Source organism: Erpetoichthys calabaricus, chromosome 3, assembly GCF_900747795.2.
Source record: "Erpetoichthys calabaricus chromosome 3, fErpCal1.3, whole genome shotgun sequence".
In the NCBI taxonomy this organism is placed as follows: domain Eukaryota; kingdom Metazoa; phylum Chordata; class Cladistia; order Polypteriformes; family Polypteridae; genus Erpetoichthys; species Erpetoichthys calabaricus.
The window spans coordinates 58,062,612-58,088,109 of NC_041396.2; the positions used below are offsets into that span (position 1 = coordinate 58,062,612).

General features: G+C 36.0%; 1 protein-coding gene across 1 annotated transcript in view; it reads left to right on the plus strand.

The window, feature by feature from the left end:
* nbas (NBAS subunit of NRZ tethering complex) overlaps window positions 1-25,498 on the plus strand; it is a 463,213-nt gene that overhangs the window by 255,505 nt on the left and 182,210 nt on the right. Inside the window, exons 42-44 of the mRNA XM_028796843.2 lie at window positions 4,755-4,865; window positions 14,702-14,952; window positions 24,175-24,509. Of these exons, the coding sequence (XP_028652676.1) occupies window positions 4,755-4,865; window positions 14,702-14,952; window positions 24,175-24,509 (697 nt within the window). The remainder of the gene's footprint in view (window positions 1-4,754; window positions 4,866-14,701; window positions 14,953-24,174; window positions 24,510-25,498) is intronic.

The following is a 25,498-nucleotide window of genomic DNA, read 5'->3' on the forward strand; positions in this document are numbered from 1 at the left end:
CAAACTGCATTAATATGGACCTTGCTTCAAGCTAAGCTATATACATAAATAATAAAAACTGCAACTTGCATTTATAATGCTGTTTGTGGTATAGCCCTATGGAAGCGCATTAGGGCCACTGTGAAGAAAAAAAAAATATGGACACGGAAGAAAAAAACAAACTATATGTCGAGAATAAATTCGACATGTTGACTATGTCAAGATTAAAGTCGACATTTCCATTTTATTCTCAGTTTATTTTATAATTAAAGTAGAATGTTGTAAACTAAACTTCATCCTAAAATCAATGTTTAATTTACTAGATTTTCTCAAACCCCGTCACAAGTTAATGCAGCACATCAAATACTTTGCGTTAATCACCACACGATAAACGTCTTTGTGAAATTAAAACTAGTTATTAACTTAGCCAACGGAGTGTTCAGAACTTTAAAAATATCTTCGTTATACATGTTTAATTATGCCATCCATTCAGAGTTGCGCCCATCTGAATGAGTCGATAGCACATCGCAGAATGAATACAAGCAAAACATACACTAGCAAGTACAAAAACAAGTACAACTTGGCTTGCAGTATTATCCAGTAGTATAGAAACAGTATTTACACATCTGACCTTTTAAAACTAAAGTATCTCCAGGCGACGGATGTGACTCCTTTTTTTCGGCAAAAGTTCTTCTGTTCATCACATGTTCAACTTTACTTTTAGTTCAGTTTCAGAATGCTCTCTGTCCATTTTCACCGCGCAGAATACCTATGCTACCGCCCACTATTTGGTGGTGTAGCAGTGAAAAAGAGCCCTAGTGCAACAAATCTGTGTTTAGCGGTGTAGCAGTGAAAAAGGTCCCCACTTAAACAGTTTTCCGCTGCGCCACATTCCGAACGTTGTATAGGCAATTTAAACCGGTGTTGCGGTATAAGAAAAATCCATATCATAAAAAAAATAAAAAACGGTTTTCGGTATGAACCGGTATACCGCCCAGCACTACAAGGTAGCATATGAGGGGTTTGTATGCAAAGTGCTCTGTGGAGTTTAAATAGAATGCAGACTCTTTCAGAATACGAGTCACCAAGACACTTGAAACATTCACGTTCAATGCAACTTCTTATTTAGGAAAGGACCAAGTCATCCCATGAAACAAAGACTTTCTGAGAATTTTGTCATGAGGCTTATGGAGCTGTTTCTGGACAATGGCGGAACTGTAAAAAAAAAAAAAGTCAAGTTCTTCACCTCACTGTCATTGGCGAATAGACTGCTGCAACGCTTACAAAACATGTTCACACTCCCCATGATCTGACAATGCTAGTATTATTTCATTCTTACTTTTGTGACACATTTTTTGTGTATATATCAAGCTTATGTTGTGTTAGAGTAATTACAATGGCACACAGACATTATTTGCTGTTTAGCATTAACTTTTACAACTAACAGATTTACAAAGACTATTACTCAGAATGAAATGTATTTATTATATCAGATAAAACTGCTTGAATTTGAAGCACACTTGCTTCATTGTACCTTTTGTATAATCTCTGCTTGAATTTGAAGCACACTTGCTTCATTGTACCTTTTGTATAACGTGTCTCTGTCCCTCTTGCTCTCTCTCTCGCACATGCATGCACACACACATTTCTGTGCATGAAAATGTCTTTATTTGAAACCAAAAATTTGGACTTCACAGTCTGAACCCCTTCACAGCAATATTTCCTTTGAGCGATTTTTTTTGTTCAGTTTTATTCTAGAATAAACGCATACTTGTTTCATAGCCTTTTGTGAAAGTGTTTATTTTATGTTCCAGGACATGTGAAGGGAAGAACAGTAGAGAACTAGTAGAATAGGTCAGTACCATGATATACACAATTGTCAAATTCAAATGTTAACAGTTTCCAGGGGCCTCATGTATAAATGGTTATGCACAGAAATGTTGCGTAAGAACGTTTCCACGTTCAAATCGCGATGTATAAAACCTACACTTGGCGTAAAGCCACGCACTTTTCCACGGTACCTCATACCCTGTCGTACGCAAGTTCTCCGTTAGGTTTTGCAGACTGGCGGCACCCAGCATCAAAGCAGTGCTACTGTTCCTGTGTGGTTAGCCTTTCTTAGATCCACATCCACGACGGCGGCTCAAGTGCTCCTTGTAGAACTGTTTGTACTTGCAAGTTACCGTGAGGTAATTGTACTTATGATACAGTTTTAATATTGCACAACCTGAGCCACTTTATAAAGCATGTATTTACATATGATGACGATAACATTTTTAAGATGAAATGCAGCAAAATATGTTGATTATATTATACAGATAAAACTTTAACTTTAACTACACGGTGCCGCAGCGCTAGCGAGCTTGAGCTTCGTTCACGGAGTGTTCCTGCCTCGCGCTGTTTTCATGCTGTGGCTGGCGCGACACTGGAAGGATAGATGGATAGAATAATTAAACATTACGAAGATATTTTGATGTTCCTTAAAAGTTTTGAAGAATCGGCGTTCTAAGCTTACAGATGGCTTAACGTCTATTACAGAGCTGATTGTGTGGCGATTGGGTATTTGGAGAAAGAAAAGTAAGGACAGGAATTGGAGGTTAGTACAGTACTTCTGTAATAAAGCATTTCATTGAAGGTCGCGCATGGCGCAGCAAGCATCTTGCTGTAAGACATGAACAATCACTGCGCCACTGTGTTCCCATGTTTAATAACATGCTTTAACTCATATCATCATGAAAATGATATCACATATACTTCTCAGTATTTTAATTACTCAGAGAGCTGTAATATTACGAACGTAATGGATTCTGTGTCCTGTCGGAGGAAGAAGAGCACGTACTTTAGTTACGATGGAATTTGAGAAACTAGTAAATTAAACGATTTTAAGATGAAGTTTATGATGTTTTACTTTAATGACAAAATAAACTACGTGATTAAAGTGGAAATTTCTAGATTAAAGTTGACATTTTGTGCTTTTTTCACACTGTGTGCCTTTTTTCCCACTGTACCCTAATAAGCTTTCATATGACACTCAGACGTTGGGCTACGAGTCACTTTTCACGCCGACTTTGATATGTGACAACTTTTTTATTTCGGGCACTGTGCGACTTGGTGAACTTGAGCTTTTGAGTTTCTCCGACACGCTATGTCACTCGATCAACTTCCTTTTGTTGCTTATATAACTGTTTAAACCAACAAATAGTACGTTTTTCTTTGCCTCCATTTGGTATTCGCTGAAATTCTTCTATTTTTCCTCGTACTTTTGCCATTGCCTTTTCACAGAATGCTGGGCTTAAGGGCTATTTATATTGATTTGCATATTCAAAGAGGCGTAATTCTGGGAGGAGTTGGGGCGGGACAGCAGGTGCGTGCACGTGCGTTTATTTCCATGATGAGCGGGATTCATGTAGCGGAAGAACGCAGAAGGTGGCGAATGCACAGATTACTGCATCTGGATTTTTCTGTGCGTAAGCACATTTTGGCTTTTGTGCTTACGTCATGTTATAGTGCGAATTCTACGCACAGCGTTATGCTTGAGGCCCCAGGTGTATGACAGGTGTACCAGTTGCAATGTACACACTGCTCCATGCTATGACTCTTTTGCAGGGAAGGAGCACCTGGCACTGAGTTTTCTTTCCTAGGGAATGTCACCAGGTTGAGCATGTTGTAGAACACAGCAGCCACCCACCTGCATGTTCCTGCTCATACTGAATATGCATGTGCCTTTCTGGTCCATGATATCAATGCCATACTTTAAAAAAAAAAAAAAAGAAGAAGAAACAAACCTGCACATGAAACACATGTTTTGAGTCCGTTCTTACTTTCATTCTTGGCACATTTGTTATGTATACAAGCTTATATCATGTTGTTAATTATAACAGCACCGATAAATAATTTGTCTTTTTAGCGCTGACACAAGTCCCATAAATTTACAGAGACTAAGATCAAATGTATGTTGTTATTATTATATAATAGCTCACTATTCAAAGAGCTAAATGTAGAAAGGACCCAGGATTTGAACCCTTTACCCTCTGACTACAAAGCAGCAGCTTGTTTACTGTGCCACCTGCACATCTGGTTAATATGGTTGAAAATGAAACACACAAACAAACATGCATTCAACTCTGTTTATTTTGTACGACTGATATTTGGCCTTCAGTTTTTACACATTGACAGCAACATGTAAATTGAATAATTTCTTTGTCTTCAGTTTGAATAAAAGCATACTTGTTAAATTATACCTTTTGCGAAAGTGTTTATTTGATATTTGGACTTCAGTCTTTGCTTCATGTCAACATTATGTTGTTATTACTATAACATATGAAAAAAATTTCTTGCCTTGCATTTTCTGTATCATCTACACAGATTATTGTAGACAGAGAACATGTGTGAAATGTATGTATTTCAAATAATGATAAATTGTATCATTTGCCTATACAATTCCCTACAACTCATTACCAGATAAAAATATCAACACAGACGAGCTGTGAGAGTTTTGCTCTATGATGACTTCAGCTACCTGATGGAGGTTGGGTGAGTGCAGGCTGCATGCTGCTAATTGACACATTTGCAAAAGAAAAGCACTTCTCGGGGGCAATTGATGCAGTGATAAGGAGCTCCAAAGAAAATTAAGGTGGTCCAGGAAAACAAAAAATCTCACAGGCTTCAGGGATTCTAGTGTTAACTTGCCCTTCCAAACTAGATTTAAAATATTTTTTCCTATTAAACAGGCATGAAATTCAGATATGTTGGTTATGCTTTTTTATGTTTTCTAGGACCTTGGATGAAAGTGTGTACAAGATTTCTATATCACTAGCTCAGCGATACTGTGTTCCTCTTTGGGAGGTGTACATGACACATTTGGAGTTTCTTTTTACTGATAGTGGGTAAGTATTCTTGGGTATCGTATGTTGTTTCCCACCCAACACATCTGTTATGGTAAAGTATTTTTTCTGTCCTTCTTGCTTAAAGAAATAATTGTTTCTACATCATGGTGTTGTCTCTTATTAAATTTTAAGTATTTGGTAACAGTTTCTCATTTATTTTTTGTTGTTTCATAAGGAAATTAAGTTGTCACAAAGTTGAAACAAAGTGGCAGTAAGGCTCCTATAATTTTAGTGAACCCACATGTACATAAACCTTATAAATTCTGAGAGTGAGAAATTGGTGACAGATGATGAGGAAGAATGTAACAGAGATTATTTAAACTACCATTTAGCTCATTTACATGCTCTTCAATAGCCTGTTATTCACAGAAATGTGATTTCTAAAATGCCATGTGAACCCTTATTCTGATTATAGAAATCGGGTTATTGGTCTCTGAGAAACCTGGTTAACAGATATAAATTTCTTCACAAATAATAAAATTATGTGGCCATGTAAACCCATAACTGGGTTACTGTTAAGGATTTCTTAGTCTACGCCTGTCCATTGCACTCTGTTAGCCTGCACATGTATTTATTTTGCACATGTTTTCAGTTGCCATGAATAGAAGATTCCACAAAATTAATTTTCAGAGGCAAATCTTCAGGCGATCACATTATTCTTTCTCCTGTCAGAAATAATCTGTCTCAGTATTTCAGAAATTGCTAAATTCATGTTGATTAACTGAACATCCAGTGCTAAGCTCAAGAACAAATTCTTGAGAGCAGTAGGGTAGCACGTTGGAAGAATTGTGTGTTACATAGTCTGATTAATTTTTAAAGTAAAGAGTAACCTAATGTAATTCTTATCTTATTGAAGTAAAAATTCCTGTGTTGTTATTATTCCAGCAACACTGGGTGTAAGGCAGGAAGCACACATACCGGTCCTTTGCAGGGCTCAATCGCACAGCCAAGCAGAAAAAAGTTTGCTGCAAGCAATCTGGTAACAGAAACCTGTAAATAAAGTGTCAATTTATTTAATCATATCTAAATAAACACAAGAGAATTGTCATGTTCATTTCAGAATTCATGGTGGCTGATAATGACATTTAACTCTTTTTTTTGTGCTAGTTGCATGACATTTGAGAATTTTGCTAAAGGAGAACACCAGAAGATTACTTGCACATGTAAACATGGATTATTTAGAAGTCAGGTTTCTGCCTTAACTGGGTTATTCACCTTAACCCAGATTATATGTGTGCATGTAAAATACACTGATTGTGCACATCCTTTGAGTCACAGCCCCTACGATACAAACTGTAAAAATATACCGTAAGAACAATGATGTTATGCAGAAAATTATTTTAAAGGATATTGACACAGATACAAAGAGAAACAGAAATAAATGGGGTAACTTTCTCGTAACAAAATTTGTCAAAGGATCTCTTTTTATATATATAAAATGTAGTGACATACAGTGAAATCCATTCATTAACATCTGTTTGGTTTACTGCATGACAAGTTTATGTAGTTTAGCTTTATAATTGCATTTTATACGATCCATCTTTGGATTAGAAAGCAAGGAAAAATCAAATTTGTAAACATTAGAGCCGAGTTGCAGTTATTTAAAATCTGTATAATGTTTATTAAAATATATGTTATATTGATTTTGAAGTCTTGGAGCATACCCAATCATCTCCGGCATAATTTAAGTGCCAAATTAAGAAGTAATTTTGTGTAAACAAAACCAAAGAAAGTTCCTTCACTTATGGTCTCATATATACTATATTCAGGTCAAATCCCGTTACTGCAAATGCCAAAGTAACAACATTTTCAAAATCATAGTTTTTGTGACCCCAGACAAATGTTTATTCAAAATCATGTTTAATTTATGTTTTAAGAAAATGTGAATTTCAGTTTAACAAACGTTTTTTCAACCAAAAATGGCCACCGAAGATTATAATGTTGCAAAAAATACTTAATGCCATGCCTACACTTTTTGCCAAGTCTTGGAAACCCTGCAACAGGCTGTCTCTTTCTTGTTAGACCAAAAGAAAGTGACAGTCTGTTGTGAAATTGCCGGTCTCAGGCAGTCTCAGCGAGTGTGCAGGTGGGACATCATACTCATAGCCAAATTCTGAATCAGTGCTCAGTGCATCCACATGGGTAGTTGCGTCATGTGCGAATACAGTACTGCTCTGTAGAAATACCTGTATTTCGTTAAAAAAAAAAAAAAAAAAACGAACTTACATGAACTGTTTACCAGAGCAGTTACGAAGCTGTCTGTTGCACGGCTGTTGTTAGAGATGGCGAATTGCCGGCGACAATATACACAATAGTATATGTATTTTCTTCATATTCATGATAAAGATCCTGTATGTGTGTTTATTTTTAAATGCAAATACAAAGTAAAACTTTTTGCTTTTAAATGAAGCTTAATACATGCATCTGTGCTTTAACTTTACTTCAGCAAGCAAGTCAACATTATTGTCTCATCTTCTTAAAAAATTCTACTAGCTAAATTTCCAATCAAATATGAAGAATGATAATATGAAGATGAAATTATAAATGCTAAGGTGCTGACATTATAATGAATATTATTACAATGTGCTGTTTAAAGTATTTGTTTCTTTACTACCATTCATAAAAGCTGAAAAAGAAATATGCATTCTATCACATGGCAATCTCTTTAAATACTTAATGTTTTCAGTTTGCAATTTATATGAATCACAAATTGCATTGTAATGCTGCATAATATGATATGACTGTTCTAATTTAACCTATCATACTGACTCTTGTTTCACTGCTAAGTAATAGATTCAGTAATCTCTGATTTATGGTTATAAAAACTTGTTTCATAAGTCTTTGTCATTGTCCTGAAAACTAAATCTGTTGCCCTTTTGATTTTTAAAGCATGCCGTAGGGAATATTATTTCTGCTTCATGCTTTCTCTTTCATCTTTTCTTTCGATTAAAAGAAAGGTGTTGAAGTTTTCTGCAATCACATTATATAATATTGCTTTGTTTTCAGTGTTAAGAATATGTTGTGTCTTCAACATTATGAAACAAATCATCACCAGGAAAACATTTATTTTTTCATGCTGCTATTAAAATCTAATAATTTATTGGCAACAAAATTATAAAATATTTTCCATTTATTTGAAATGCATCAAAATTCAGGGTACATGGAAAGCTTTGAATATTTATCACATTGCAATAATGTTGTTTATCTTGGCTGAGGAGACATTCAATTAGGCAAAAGTGCAGATGTAGTCAGGTTTGCAGTTATAAAGTCAAGGTTGACATAAATTATGTAAATGCAGCCTAGAAAAAAATAACACTGTGAAATCTATATTCTCAAGTTCTGATTTACTGAAGCATGGAATTCTGTTCCTTATACAGCAAGTCTAGTGAGGATGTAATTTCAAACTATGTATATCATTTAGTAGGAGATACTTAAATACACACACACACCTTTTTAAGGTGTTATTAAGGCCTAAACTCTGTTGACTGAATAAATATAATACTCTTAAAAATTGAAAAACTGAGACTGTGTACGGTGGCGTTTAACCTAAAATACTGTATGTTATGATATGCTTTTAGAGGGTGTAATGCCTGTAATTGTTTAATCATTTTGTTTCACTAATTTAGAGCAGTATATCTTGTATTCAAGTTGCCTCTCAGTTGTTTTTTAGGACTCGCACAAAATGTAGCTGCAGGCACCTGTCACTGCCCACATTTCCAGAAAAGTCTTTTTGCATCCACTTTGTATAATCCACATACTACTTGCATCACTGGATGATCATGCTCAACCATTAGCATTCATGGAGGAATTATTTATATTGGAGCAGCTTCTGTTTAGCTACTAGTGGCTTCTCTATATTAGAAACAAGCTGGTTACAGCTTCCTTCCCCTAGTACACATTTCCCAGTGGAGGATGATCTTCTGCAAAAATTAAGTAAATTGTCAAATCATTTCAGTAGTTTAATTTATCATTATTAGCAAGCTCAACTTAGTTTCATAGTATTTTTTTTCCAATTTTCTATAAAAATATTTCTTTAGGAGTTTGAGAAATTTCATTTCTTCCTGTGTCCACTAGCCTCTTTCCAAGTTCCTTGGGCAAGCCCTTCGACCCCATAGTATTGCAGCATCCCTCTAGACATTTTTCCATGTGCAGCCCTAAACTTCTCAGTTATTGTTTGGGAGTTGAAGGATAGAGCCCCATTAAGTGACCATTGTTTGAATATTCTGTGACACGGCTTCAAGGCTGCATGAACTTATACATCTTGCCGCATTGGAATAGTTGTCATCAGCATTATCATGAATCACATCGATTATTTAAGTACAATATGATTTAACACTTCGCCGACTGAACAGAACATGAAAATTAAACATTTGGGACCACATTATATTCTATCCTGTTGGATTGTAATTTGAGAATTGCATTGAGTGTTGACTGTTATGTGGTATCCATGCAATACACTACAGTATGTGCCAATTGATTATTCATTTGTGTTTCTGTTTTGAGTGCTGAGTATCTGATGTATGTTGAAATATATTTTAATTCCATCCTTTAGTGACTGTACTATATGACAAAATTAAATGTTCATAGATCTTCATTTTCAGTGATTTTTTTTTATACTACTTGGCTAACATTTTATTATCACTGCTCCCTCACATGAGGTTTACTAGAACCTTCTGTTTCATTGGCCGGCGTCCAACAGCACTCTGCTCTTACATGCCTCCAAAGATCTTTTCTTCATCTTGTCCGTTGCCTTCACAATTGCTTTGTTGGCCTCATACTTACACCACACACTTGGGGTGAGAGGCAATACCATCTGGACACACTTTCTCTGACTTTGTCTGAGTCTTGCTGACGGCCTCATACCCAATCCAGTGGATTTAATCAGAGGAGCAGATCTTGCAAATATCGTAAGTACTGCTCATGCTTGCAGTCTCACTCTCTCACTTTTGCTCACCCTTAAGCACACACTCTGCTTAACTCATTTTATGGAAGGCTTCTAAAGAAGACTCTGCACCTTCTTGAAGTCTGTAGTCACTAAGGTACACCATAATTTTCATGGCAAAAACCCAATTGTTAGCTACATAGTGGAAAAGGTTTAATCAGTTGTCTAAGGTTGTTAGTATAGCCTCATCTGCTATTAGTTTTAGTGTTTCATTTAGTATCAAATTTTCAATGTCTTAAAAGATAAGGTATTTTTTCAATTTAAATAAACAGAAAATTTACATTTAAGCAAACAGTTCACTTCAAATAGTAGTCTATAAATAACAAATATCAAAAAAATAAAAGCTCAAAATTTTTAACTGCTAATAAAAATGAATCATAACATAAGTACAGTAAGATATTTTAAAAACCTAACTTGTGTGGTGGCAGTTCCATCCCATGTAAATCCAAATATTTATTTTATACTCTAATGTGGACCTTTCTTGAATGACAGTGTTCCTAGCCATACTAAACATTCATTCAAAGATATGGTGGTGCAAATACATGTATACATCTTACTGCTTATATGTGTTGTTATGTCAGTTCAGATGAAGTCTGGAATACTATTCGGTTTAAATAAGCACTGCAAGACTTCGTTTAGGGAGAAAAAGGTACCTGTCAGAGCAGAGACAGCAATTCTGCGCTTTTTAATTATTGTTTAATTTAAGCAATATACATCTTCACCGTAACTCGTTTCAGTCATTCTTACCTATGGTTAGTAATAGGACATCATCTTTTTTCCCCAAAGCACTTCTGCCAAAAATCTGTAACTGCAACCAAGAACAGAAATTGTCCAGGCATCACTTGGTAGAACATCGTCCATTGAAATTGATTTTTTTTTTTTAAACTTTAGAATGCTTGTATGGTACAGGCACAACTTCATTCATCCTGATTGGTACATCCAGGTAGTGTCAGTGACATTTATGGGTTGCTTAGTGTCTTTATGCACCTGTTCATTTTAATTAACATTTGAATCTGTACTATATGATTACATTTTACCAATACAGAGTGCTCTGGTTTATTGTTAAAATAAATTTTAAAAAATCCAAAAAAAGAAAATAACTAGTTTCAGTCTTTGAATTATAGTTATTACTGTTTAAGTAATATGTCAGTGATGGTATGTCTTTTGTAAATATCATATAATATTATTATTAATTTTTATTAATAAGCTGGACAATTTCAGTTGAGAATTGACTACTGCTTGATCTGATTATCATCTAGAAGTGTGAATATGCTATTATCCAATGTGAATTAAATTAAAAGGTGTTCAGTCATTATCTTTATTATTTAGGACTATACAGATAAAAAAAACACCTTCATGTTGTACCATTCTGTTCACAAATGAAAACTTGCAGGTTATATTTTAGTGAATTCTGAAAGATAAATGACTTTGTTTAGCAGCCAGACAAGCAGCCACAGGAACGCATCATTGTAATATTTCTTTTTTTTTTCTTTAGATCTCCTTTGTAATCTTGTATTGTCTGTGCAAAACAAATGAAATTTGCCTCTGAACTAGTTATGTAAATGCTAAACATTTTAGGTTCAAGAACTTAGTTTTTTTTTGTCATGTGTAACACAGTTCAATAATATTTATACATGTATTTCTCCTACAGACTAGTGACATTACTATAATACTAACAACATAGAATGAATACTGCACAGACAATAACTACAACATCATACATTAAATGCCATGTGAGCAAAGCTTGATATCACCAGGAAGTGTTCTTCTAGCAGTGGTTAGAAACAGCCCCTGCCCACATGAGCATAAGAGTTCTCCTATTAGCTTATGCTGTAAAGGAGCTTCTTCCAGACGTCACAGGTTTAAACTGGGACAGATAATAGTGTAATTCTTGTGTGTAGCCTTCAAGGAAAATTATATTTAAATGCAGAGTCCTGTGTGGTTTAGTCTGGATAGCTACAGTAGGAGAGGAAAACTTAGTGAGAGAATATGTTATTGTTGAAGTCTGCAATATGTAAAAGAGGCTCTCCAAAGTCAAACCTCCATCCATCCTTTAACCAATTTTTAATAGTTGGGAATTATGGGCTGCCAGAGCCAGTAGCATTGGTCACTCGTCACAAGTAACATACAAAGGGGTGTCCCATTGCATCACTGGGCACACTGCCAAACACACTTCGACTGTCTATTATGAAACCAGTTTACTCTCTCCAGTTGACCTAACATGCAGGATTTTGGGATGTGGAGGAAAAGTTAGAGTAATACTTACACATAGAGAATGTGCAAACTTCACATACATACGTTTGCAGTGGTACAGAAAAGAAATTGAGGAGCATAATTGAACTCATGAATATATGCATGTTTATAGATTTTGAGGTCTTTTTTGGTGTGCACATAATTGTTTTTTGATTTGATTTTTTTAAACCTTTACTTAATTCACAGATTTGCATATTTTTTAATTTGTATATCTTGTGAACATTCTAAGTATGGGCTTCGATATTCATTTGCAAAACTTGTTATTGGAAAAAATAAATAAAAGTTTGAAGTTTATTCCTGTGGGAAACAAACTGTGCCTCCCACCAGTAGAGGTGATTACAATGTAACATTTTATGTAACAATGTAACACTCAGAAGGTAAGCCTTCTATATATTTAAATGTAGTATTATAAAATCCAATGGTCTTAATGAGTTTAATGGCCTCTCTTGCTTTTTACAGAAGTTGTCCTCCTTTTTAGAGCCTTGCTTATCTATTTTTATTCTGTACATGATTACAATCCTTTATAATTTAGCTACTCATTATGGTTTAGGTAACCCACTTAGAAATTGCTTTCATACCTCTTTATTGGTGTTTTACTTTATAAGTGATTTATAATTATGTATTCACTTCTTTGGCAGCCTTCCCTGATTTTGTCAGCTTGTCTTTGCTTTATTTATTTGGAAGATCAGATTAAAGTCTTTTTTGGGCATTTATTGTGCCTCTTGTTTTTGTCTTTCTTCTTCATTAAATGTGTAAAGTATCATAGGTAGTATTGTTATTCTAGGATTGTATATTTCGTTTGCAGAACTTATGTTGCAGAACTTCTGATACCTGGATTTAGTCCAGATGAAAGGATGATTTTGTTCCAAAGTTTATTGAACTGACTTGAGTTATAGTGCAACTTTAGATAATCACATATAAGTTGTAATATTTAAGACATATAACACAATCAATGCTCAGACAACCTATGAACAAGAAAAGCCATAATTGTATAGTGTGCTTTAGACTTTGTTTAGGTGCAGTAGGTTGTATCGAGATATTTTTTTTCTTACACAATGTCTGAAAGTGTATCTGTTCTGATTACTTTAATGATTCAGACTTGTATTAAAGTAAAAATAAGAATTACAATGAATAAGTAAACATGTTTTATACTAGAAAACAGTAATCTATTTAGTTTTTGGATGAGATTTAAACCATTTATTTTCATTTTTTATTTCCAGCTGTTTGCTATCCATACAAATGTTAAAACTAGGTTACAGTGGATGTTATGAGTCTGTGGAATACATTTGTGACTTTTTTTCCAAAAAAAAAAAAAAAGGTAGCCGTTTGACAAATATGCAACATTATAAATAGCCAACACACCTACATAAAATAAACTGTAGTTTCACAAGTAAGAATAATGAAAATGAAAGTTTTAAAAGTCCTTCACATGCTTATTCTGTTTTAACAAAAAAGCAGAAATTACTTTTCAAATGGAATAAGCAAAGACAGACTATGTGCCCATTGGGTTTAATAATAATAATAATTCATTACATTTATATAGCGCTTTTCTCAGTACTCAAAGCGCTATCCACACAGGGAGGAACCGGGAAGCGAACCCACAATCTTCCACAGTCTCCTTACTGCAGAGCAGCAGCACTACCACTGCGCCACCTGTGAGGATTTATTGCAGATAGAGAGCAGCTGAAGATTTTAACATTATTGTTTACCTTATATGAGTGCCTGATGGATACTTTCAAGGAGAAAAATTAATACTATAGATGGTTTCATTGTAAAAAGAAATGTAACTCATACTACCAGGCTGATGAACCTTTAAATGTTTCATAGGTACAGGAAATTACAATAAATGGTAAGAGCAATAGCGGTCCCATATGAAATATATATTATTGATATATATTATTGGTTATTAATCTGATGCCTAAGTGCATTCAATGCAGCTTGGTGCACTTAAAACTGCACTCCTCTTTCACCAATCCAACAATCATTTAAAGAAATTAACCTGATCTAGCAACCTGTCTTTAGAGTGTTGTTTCTAAAGTTTCTCTCTTTTGAACCTCCTACCATAATGTTATTCTGTCTCATTTAATACAAGAACTGTGATGCTTAATTAAAATGAAAATGAACCTTTGTTCATAATGCTGCAATTATTTGTTGTTTTGGAACATAGAAGTAAGTTTTCTGTTTTATAACTAACCCGAAATACATAGTAAAATGTAGGAAATTACAATATTCTTACATAGGAGCACAATTTTGAACATTTGGAAGTAATTTTTGGAGAATGTTTACAATATGTTCAAAAGGATCTCTGTACATGTTGATCATTATAAAAGGAGTTATTATTTAAGCAAAAGTCCTTTTATTAGCATATATTAGCAGTGTAAGAAAAATAAATTGAAAATTATAAATCCTAGCATCAAGATGGGCAGAAAAATGAAGTAATCAGATTTCTAGAGTTTTTCTCAAATTTTATAAAAAAAAAAAAAAAAAAAATCATCTAAAACGGCAATATTTAAACACTACATACTGAGATCCTGTTTGTAATAAGATTAATAGATACTCTGTTTCAATTTATTTTTTAAATTCCCCTTTTGCTTCATCATAATCTTAGAAGGTGCCCTGTTCTTTATTATTATTTTAACAGACTTTCCACAAATGAAATTGAAGACAGAATACAAGGACTGGGTCTCCTGCAAATTCTTAAGTCGAATCCTGAAAGTTTTCATGATCACATGACAAAATATGTGTACCCCAGCATTGAAGGCACTGATCATCTTCGCCTACTTTACTACTTTACTTTGTTAGAAAAATGTGATTGTTCAGATCTTGTAAAAAATCGCATCAAACCAGAAACTCATGTACGGCTACTAAAAAAACTGAAGGCAGTTGCTACAGGTATGGCTGTTTTTATACTATTGTCAGGTCTGTAATGTTAATCAGAGTACATAATTTAAGATTATTTATTATATATTAACAGGCACACACATAAATTAATGTTTCATTGTATGGTTGGCTTCTTGGCGTCAAACCTGCTTTTCTTCTTTAACTTCTTTTTTATATTAGAATGGCATCATTTTTAGTATTTACATTATTTATATTATTTGCAGTCAATTTGAAGTTTTATCAGATCAGAATTTGAGAGGTCGGTGTTTAAAATGCTATTTTTGATATTTATAATATTAATACATTTGTATCTGTGTGGCATACTAGACAACATGGATTAAATTGGTGTCATGCTTTCTGTTTTTTTTTTTTTAACCGATACTGTTTGATGTGATATGATTTGAAACATTTCTGTTCACAGGATTTTGAATTATAATATACTTTCATAGTTCTTTTTTTTAATCACTCTGGCTGTGGAGGTTGTTTATTTTCATAAAGTAGAGTAATTGGTCATTAAATGCTCCCATACTAACAAAGAATAGTTGAAAATCTTGAAAACTGGACAGTATATATTTGGCTGTGTGTTAAGTGCATAGGTGTATAGGGACAATATTGGGACAGGTACAGTAAAATTTATACCAGCTTGTGGTAATCAAGCCATAATTAAAGTATTCTCTGGCACCATCAACACTTACCTTACTTTAGTATGTATGTTTAACATCAAACTGCATCATTTTTTGCAGAGTATAGACTTTCTTACTCTAACAAACAACATTTCTGCTTGGGGGAATATATAATGGAACCAATTTTCAATTCTAAGTTCCACTTTAAAGTTTTTTTTACTGATTAAAGTGGAAATTTTGGATTTAATCTCGAAATTCCCACTTTAATCTCGTAGTTTATTTTGTCATTAAAATAGACAGTCATAAACGTCATCTTATAACCGACCCAGTTGTTAATCACTACGTGCTTCTGGGGCTTCCTCCTAAACTGACAGCAGCGGCAAGCAACAAATGCCACACAGAACACATTAAATATATGATATTCAAGGTCTTTGCACATTTACAATCCTTAGATAAACTTCATATCACTTTCATGATGAAATGCATTAAAGAAAGTATATTACTTTTTACAGATAAATCGTTAACTTCATTTAAATAATGAATGCTGTTAATAATTACACATGTGATGGCGGCACGATGGTGAAGCGGATTACACTGCTGCCTCTCAGGGAGTCATGTCCCTAGGGCCTGGAGTTTTTCATGTTTTTCTGGTGGATTTCAACAGTGAGCTCTGGTTTCCTTCCAAAGACATGCAGGTTTGGGGATTTGGTGATGCTAAAATGACGCTAGTGTGTGTGTGTGCTGTATTCACCTTGCAAAGTGCTGATGCTCCATACAGGGATTATTTCTGCCTCGCGCCTAATGCATGATGGAATGGTTGTACCCCTGGATTGATGGATGTAATCATTAAACATTCATCCTTTCAGATATATTGTGACAAAAATTTATTGGATGTGTCAGGCAATTCACAACATAGGAAAGCCAACACTTTTTTCACCGTGATGATATCTCGTGCTGCCACCTGGTGGATTCTTCCAGATTTACGTAATGTACCCGCGCAAGTATAAACAGTACTCCACTTGTGTAGCAGAAGCATTCTCAGGAGCACGTACAGTGGGGCAAAAAAGTATTTAGTCAGCCACCAATTGCGCAAGTTCTCCCACTTAAAAAGATGAGAGAGGCCTGTAATTTTCATCATAGGTATACCTCAACTATGAGAGACAAAATGAGAAAAAAAAATCCATAAAATCACATTGTCTGATTTTAAAGAATTTATTTGCAAATTATGGTTTAAAATAAGTATTTGGTCACCTACAAACAAGCAAGATTTCTGGCTCTCACAGACCTGTAACTTCTTCTGTAAGAGGCTCCTCTGTCCTCCACTCGTTACCTGTATTAATGGCACCTGTTTGAACTCGTTATCAATATAAAAGACACCTGTCCACAACCTCAAACAGTCACACTCCAAACTCCACTATGGCCAAGACCAAAGAGTTGTCAAAGGACACCAGAAACAAAATTGTAGACCTGTACCAGGCTGGGAAGACTGAATCTGCAATAGGTAAGCAGCTTGGTATGAAGAAATCAACTGTGGGAGCAATTATTAGAAAATGGAAGACATACAAGACCACTTATAATCTCCCTCGATCTGGGGCTCCACGCAAAATCTCACCCCGTGGGGTCAAAATGATCACAAGAACGGTGAGCAAAAATCCCAGAACCACACGGGGGGACCTAGTGAATGACCTGCAGAGAGCTGGGACCAAAGTAACAAAGGCTACCATCAGTAACACACTACGCCGCCAGGGACTCAAATCCTGCAGTGCCAGACGTGTCCCCCTGCTTAAGCCAGTACATGTGCAGGCCCGTCTGAAGTTTGCTAGAGAGCATTTGGATGATCCAGAAGAGGATTGGGAGAATGTCATATGGTCAGATGAAACCAAAATAGAACTTTTTGGTAAAAACTCTACTCGTCGTGTTTGGAGGAGAAAGAATGCTGAGTTGCATCCAAAGAACACCATACCTACTGTAAAGCATGGGGGTGGAAACATCATGCTTTGGGGCTGTTTTTCTGCAAAGGGAGCAGGACGACTGATCCGTGTAAAGGAAAGAATGAATGGGGCCATGTATCGTCAGATTTTGAGTGAAAACCTCCTTCCATCAGCAAGGGCATTGAAGATGAAACGTGGCTGGGTCTTTCAGCATGACAATGATCCCAAACACACCGCCCGGGTAACGAAGGAGTGGCTTCGTAAGAAGCATTTCAAGGTCCTGGAGTGGCCTAGCCAGTCTCCAGATCTCCACCCCATAGAAAATCTTTGGAGGGAGTTAAAAGTCCGTGTTGCCAGCGACAGCCCCAAAACATCACTGCTCTAGAGGAGATCTGCATGGAGGAATGGGCCAAAATACCAGCAACAGTGTGTGAAAATCTTGTGAAGACTTACAGAAAACATTTGACCTCTGTCATTGCCAACAAAGGGTATATAACAAAGTATTGAGATGCACTTTTGTTATTGACCAAATACTTTTTTTCCACCATAATTTGCAAATAAATTCTTCAAAAATCAGACAATGTGATTTTCTGGATTTTCTTTTTTCTCATTTTGTCTCTCATAGTTGAGGTATATCTATGATGAAAATTACAGGCCTCTCTTATCTTTTTAAGTGGGAGAACTTGCACAATTGGTGGCTGACTAAATACTTTTTTGCCCCACTGTATTGCATCACGTGAAGTATAAACCCAGTCAAAGACTTACTAAAGAATCAAAGTGTCTGAAGCATGGATTTTTTTCCCTTGTTCGTGGCTGCCTCAGCTATTCACAAATTATATTTTATTTTTACATTTATGTAACTGTGAAGACATTGTAGTCTCCATTCATGGGTCCAGCAAGACAGTGAACTATAAATGACTAATGTAAACACAGACATCTTTAATTTATACCAAGCCATGATTTAAGCCAAGGTTGCCTTCTTTTTCTGCTTTTTTTGGCCTCCATAGCTACTGTGCCACACTACAGGTCTGCATAACAGCATGGAGTTTCAGGGAAATCAGTGTAATAGCTCAGAACAAAAGAATCCTTTAAATACAAATGATAGGCTGTTCTACTTTTCTGATTCAGACTCTTTATTTAACTATGTTTTAAAGGTAACAAGTAAGTTTAGAAAGATTTATGAGTTTGTTATTGTTTATTCCAGGCATCTTTAAATGCACACATCATTGGACACACCAGTCCATGGCTCACTCATTCTGATGCACAGCCATCTAAAGGCTGTTTCAGCACTCTCATTGATGGTTATAATGGCCTCTCTTAGGCAATTTCTGATATCCAGTAGATTGTAGGCCTTTCAGAAGAAGTGAGCTGCACAACTTTCTGTACCCTGCTTCAGTGGGACATGAACACGAAGTCTACATTCTTTGCCTTCTCCCTCTCTTTGGTCTTCACCATCTAGTTTTCTCAAGGCATGTTCAGCTCAACCAAAACTATGTGCCATCATAATTCAGGCTACAATGTCTGGCCCACGTATATCCATGGTGTTCCTAGGTCCACCTTCAGCTTCCAGTACAGCCTTTACCCTGCTCTAACGAAAATTGTCTTGCTGACAGGTGGTACTTGCTCCATGTAGATAGATAGATAGATAGATAGATAGATAGATAGATAGATAGATAGATAGATAGATAGATAGATAGATAGATAGATAGATACATACATACATACATACATACATACATACATACATACATACATACATACATACATACATACATACATACATACATACATACATACATACTTTATTAATCCCAACGGGAAATTCACATTCTTCAGCAGCAGCATACTGATACAATAAATAATATTAAAGAATGATAATAATGCAGGTGAAATGTAGTGCCACAGTCAGAGGATTTAGTGAGTACTTTCAATATCATTCTTAGTGTCCTTCATACAAGGTTTTCTAGAAGCTTATAAGGAGCTACTGTATTGTTCCTCTTATTTGCCCCAACAACAGAGTTTTAATGGGCGAGGGAGCACATTATAGATGGACTGAAACAGGAGCTTATTGCAACAGACCCTGCTACCACATTTCTGCTGTTTTACTAACTTGTACTTCCTCCACCTCTTTTTGCACCACTTCTTACACCAGCTTTTGTCAGTGTTTGCCTTGAATCCCATAACGAGGCATAGAAATACTACACAGGCCTGCTCTTCCAGATGCAACTGATACAACCAGTGGTTCATGTTGCAACTGTTCCTCAGGCTGTTTAGCTGCACTTTATTGTGCTACACTTCCTCCCAGTCCTCACTTCAGTGTCCCTTATGAAATCGTTAGGTTGTTGGAGATATCCATAGGTCTCTCTTGCATGGGTATCCACAAACTCTTTGCTCAAGTTGGAGCTTTAACTTATTTTTGTCCCTGTACAAAGTGATATTGCTCAAACTTCTTGGGAGACTCAGCCAACTACAGAGATAATTGTTTATCTTCTTGTTAGCGATCTCAACAGTGGAGATGTCAGAAATAGTATACCAGGAGGAGCCAGAGGATCTCTAGTAAGATGCTATTCTGGTAGATACAAACCTTGAACTTGTTTGTTGCTTTCAGCCAAGGGTCTACATTCTTACTGGTGTTCTAAATAGATATGTTGTCCTACAGAATGCATGTGAAGGTTTTTCTCCAGGCTTTTGCCTAGATTTTCTGAGATGATATGAATAAGTATTCCTCCTAAAAAGAAACAAACTATTTGTACCTCTGCACTAGCGTAGTTGCTACTATCAAGCTATTCATGTCAGCTCTGATGGCAGGATGATGGATACTTGACTTGATCAAGAGTTCTCTAAACTCCAGTTCTTCTGACTTGACCAGCATGTTCATGGCCAAGGAAAAATGCATCCAGTGATAGTCCCCTTCTCCAGCCATTTCCAGTCAAAAGTTGTGAACCCATTGGTAACTCTGAGGCTGACACTATTAAAATAGTCTAGGATTAAATCTTTGATTTTACCTGGGATGTCATACAGCACAACCAGGTCGAGACTATTCTCTCTTGCCTATCTGGTCATTTTTGTACCAATCCCTATATGTACAATAGAGCCTGACAACTTGAGAATTGCTGTTTTCGTTAAGAATTCTCTAAGAAATTTTAAGTCAACTGGTAGGACATACAGTACACCCCCAAAATTCGCAGGAGTTATGTTCCTGGAGCACCCGCAAATTGTGAAAAAATGCAAATTATGGATGTGGTTAAAAAAAATGCCTATTTTTATAGTTTAAATTCTAAATATGCCCCCAAAACACTTTAATTTTATTTCAACCTCAGCTTAATACATTACCTAAAAAAAAGAATGTAAAGGTAAACCCGTATACTGTACAGTACTGATATGTCACCTGCAGTGCTAGAATGTAAAATACCGATGTTACCACTATATGCGCATCTTGGGGCTTTAACCCTTAAACTGTCATATACTTGGGGGTTAATGCATCCCTGGACGCCAAATACTTTTTTGCTGCACTTTTTAAGTACACATCACAATTCAGAAAGAAAAAGTGATATTTTAACGGAACACATTTTTTTCATGTAAAGAGGATCACAATTACTGCAACACTGATCGTTTCACACACTGCCAATGAACTGTAAAAACTATTTAAAAAAAACTACTGGAACAATATGTGCAAGGTGCAACTGACGCCATTGATGAAATTCAGTAAATCATTGAGCCAACTGCGCTTGAACTGGCTGCACGCAGGTACACAGAGGCCAACACTGATGACTGAAGGCTAGTCTAGTGCAGCAGCTCAATCCCAGAGACAGTGAGTCTTCAGTGCTGCAGGGGCCGGCAGTGGTCATGAGCTGGCTGCTCAACAAATGTACAGCACTGACTGATCAGCTCCGGTGTGCTGGTAAATTGCACTGGGAACCGACTATAGCCGGTTGCGGCGGTTTAAGGGTTAACAAGAACAAAACAGAAAACACGAGAACACTCAGCTGGAGATGCGTCACAGGGCAGCAGTCAATCAGCAGCAAGGAGAAATGAATAATGCTGTAGCGATCCAGTGCCGCTAAGATTCACACCGTTGAGAAGACCATACCCGCACACACTCAAAAAGAGAGACAAAAACAAAGCAAACCGGTAATCAAACAACAAATAAAGAATGTAATGAAAGCAATGATACCACCCCTGTTCCCCTTATGGCGATTATACATTAAATACAACAAAGCACAAACAAAATACATAGTAAAGTCCATGAAAAACGTCAACTGATGAAATGTAATGATGAAAATAGATAGTTCAGAGATTCGCACGTTGAATGGGAATGTAAAGATAGTCCTACCGGTAGTTCCTGAAATGGTGAAGATGGGTGGACGGGTTCATGAGTGCTCCTTTCTTAGCAGGATGGCAATGAATCCACTTACGTCCTCATGTATACAGGCAGACAGCAAACAATCTAGACCCCAACCCCGAAATGATCCAGGACAAAACGAACAAGTTCAGGTAATCCAACAGAAGGCAGGAAGAAAGACAGAAATGTGAAACACAAATTACAAAAACTTTTGTTTTTTTTTGGTTACCAGCCCCCTTTTTAAAAGCCGCGCTGACATCCTTTGACCCCAACAGCCCCTGCACCCTCAGCAGAAGACCAATCAGATTTATCTGGTTTGTACAATGCTATATACTGTATATTCTGCCGTTCTTTATTATATTCTGTAAGTGCCTTGAGCATGGGAAAGGCGCTGTATAAATAAAATGTATTATTATTAATCAGAGCCACTGCAGGGACTGCTGGGAGTTGCAGTTTCAAATTCTAGTAGAGTAGAATGCTCTCAGAATGGCTACTTTCACCATCCCAAGTCGTGTTTTCCTCTACGGTTGCTTCCTGTTTTCTCTACAGTGCAGTATTGCCACGAAAAAAGCCATAGAAAATTGCGGAAGATATTTGCGGTTTCCGGTAACAATTATTAGTTAGGTTCTAAGGAAAAATCCGCGAATGATTGAGGCCACGAACCCTGAACCGCGTCTTTGTGAGGGTCTACTGTATTCCCTCTCACACAGACAAGAGAAATGGTTTTAAAATTTTCTTTTTTAGTTTTTCTCCTTTTGTGTCCAGACACCCTCTACAGTTCTTCACTGTTAAGTAATCTTCTCTTCTTTCAGATCACTGCCACGACCAATGCTACGTGATGCATTGTTAGATCCCCCAAGTATATAACACTGAGCCAAGTAATAGGCTAAAAATTATTGGTAAACTTTCAGATACATTTAAAAACAAAACACACATGCAGAGGGAAACTGGAAGTGTGTTGGTGCGTTCATGTCTTAAAGCTAGTGCTGTCAAAAATGTTATTTCTTATGTCTTGTAGCTTTTGCTAACTGCCTGATCATTCCCCCAAACACATACACCCCTAGGTGAAGTAAGAATAGAGCACTTTAATATTAAAGAAGAAAAGTATTTGATTTTTAATACTGATATAACTGCTTGATAAGGCACTATATTAATATCAACAGGTCAGAAAGCTCTGGTACAGCAGGAACATGAATCTGCTCAGGGATCTAGTAGCATTCCAAAAGTCACTTTTGCACTCAAGATCTCTGATTTGCTGCTGTTTTATGGTAGAAGCATCCAAGTATGCAAAAACTGTCTTGCTAAAAGACAATGGCAAATAACTTCTACAATTCTACAAATTGTAAATTTGTCTAAATTAAACTATCGCAAATTATGCTAATAAAGAGAAAATGCCAAAGAATGTTACAAAGATCATTCATTTTTTATTTGTGAGCTACTTTGACTAAAGACACATGGTCATTTACATCACTTTGTACTCACTGTGTGCCCCGTTTTTGTGTACTGCTGTATTTTCAAGGTTTGAATTACCTTTAAAGCTGTTTTTTTTAATTAAAAAAATATATAGATATATATTTTTTATTTTTTTTTTTACTCTAAGAAAATCAAACAGTGTAAACATGCTGTGTATGTTCTTGGTCTATATTTTTGCTTAAAGTGAATGCACTTGAACAGCAGGAATGCTCTAGGAAATAACACACATACTTGACTCAAATCTTGTCATAAGTCCTGTTTTCAACCCTCCTGGGTGGCTGTGGCACCATGGATTCCCACAGGGCATGCCAGCACTTAGAATTTGGTACAGCCCTGTTGGATTCCATGAGGGCTGCTAGGGGGAGCTGCAAAGCCATATGATGGATTTCCACGACACCTGGGGGTGATTCCAGGTAATCCTCATGAACCACCTGGAGCACTCCCAGATACTGAATAAAAGAAGCCGCCTCACTCCCTATCTGATTGCCAGAGTTGGGAGGAGGAAGACGAAACTTGCTGGGAGAGGAGTGGAGGTGGCAGTGAAGGAAGAAGTAGAAGACGACAACAAAGAAGAAGAAGACAGAAGGGACTGAGCATTGTGTGGTTGTCTGTATTGAGGTGGGGAGCGAGGGAATATTTATATATACACACATACACACACACACCACACCAATTGCGCATGAAAAATCCTTGTTTTATTTAAAAGTATTTTATTATTCATCTTATTCATCAAAGTTATTGTTTTAAATATTGACTCTATTTAATTCTTAACGTTTTTGTTCATTTTATGTTTGCTTGTTTGTTTTTTGTTTTTGGAAACTTAACATTCACTAGAGCTAAAATGATGTTTTTTTTTTAATATTAGGTCTTAATTACAGAAAACTAACAGATGAAGACTGTGATCCTTTAGATGCCCTGGGTCCAGTGCTCACTAGCCAAAACACCTTATCTATTTCAAAACTGGCCCCTAAGATCCCATGGAAACATGGAAAAATGTTGTCTCCAAGCAGTGTTTATGCTGTTTGGCTTCGCAAGATGTTTTGGAAAGGAGATCCAGTAATCCTGAAAAAGACACCTCAGTCAATGACTGATTATATTTATGCTTATGACACCTGCGCTAAATATTTTGACAAAATTTCTCCTGCTGATATTATTTTTATTATGGACAATATCTGCTTCTCGCCACAGGCCGTCAGCTTGGTAAGTTGAAATTCTAGATAAAGGGTGTCTGGATTGTTGATAATATTAACAGACAAATGTGAAGCAATCGTATCATTGTTGTTTATATTACATTTTATTTTCTTTAATATGCTGAAATTAATTTAATGTTAAGACAGTGAAACTAGAAATATCCCAGCTGTTGGATTCAGATATATTTTGTATGTTCTTTTAATGTATATGAAGTGTTTTATAAAGGAGATTTGTGATGTCCACATTAAGGGCATGGATTGCACTGTTGTACCTAATAAATACAAAGCTTTCCTCAGTAATCTTATTCTTAAAATGCTTGTAGTAAGTTCAAACTTGTCTTCTTAATTATTTTTTCAAATTTTCCATCATATTCTAAATGCAGTTACTTATCTAGAAAAATATTGCTTTTTTGTAGTTTGTGAACTTTGTTTTATGCCTGGTGCTGCTAATTTGTTTCTAATTGGTAGGGCCTGAAAGCTAAGGCCATTACAAGCATCCCATTTTTTGAATGATTGATTGATGAACTTTCATGGTGTGAGACTGGTGAGTGATCGTTCCTGTTTTGCGAACCATTAGCCAAACATCAATAGATATGGGTATCTTGGTGTGTTAGTGTTTTGCACACATGTTGGACCACTGTGACATCTTCATCTAACTAAATTTGTGAGTGCTAACACTGTGCTTTCGTGGTTGTGCTGTTGGTGTTGCAAGGTATGTTGACAAAACTTCATTGTATGTGTCTGTTTTGACTCTGATGTTCAGATTACATTTTATCATCACAGGAACTGGTAGTCTGTTCTATAAGTAATACAAAAACATATTATCTCTTCTTTAGTTCTTCATATGAGGTTTACTGGTTTAGAAAAAATTTGATTTGTGAGTGGCACTGGTGTTTGACTGAGAGGGGTCCCTCTTAGAAAGTTGAAAGTGTTAAATAAATATATTGCTGTAACAAATAATTAAAAGCTGTGAAGAAAGGAGTACATACAAAATTTTAA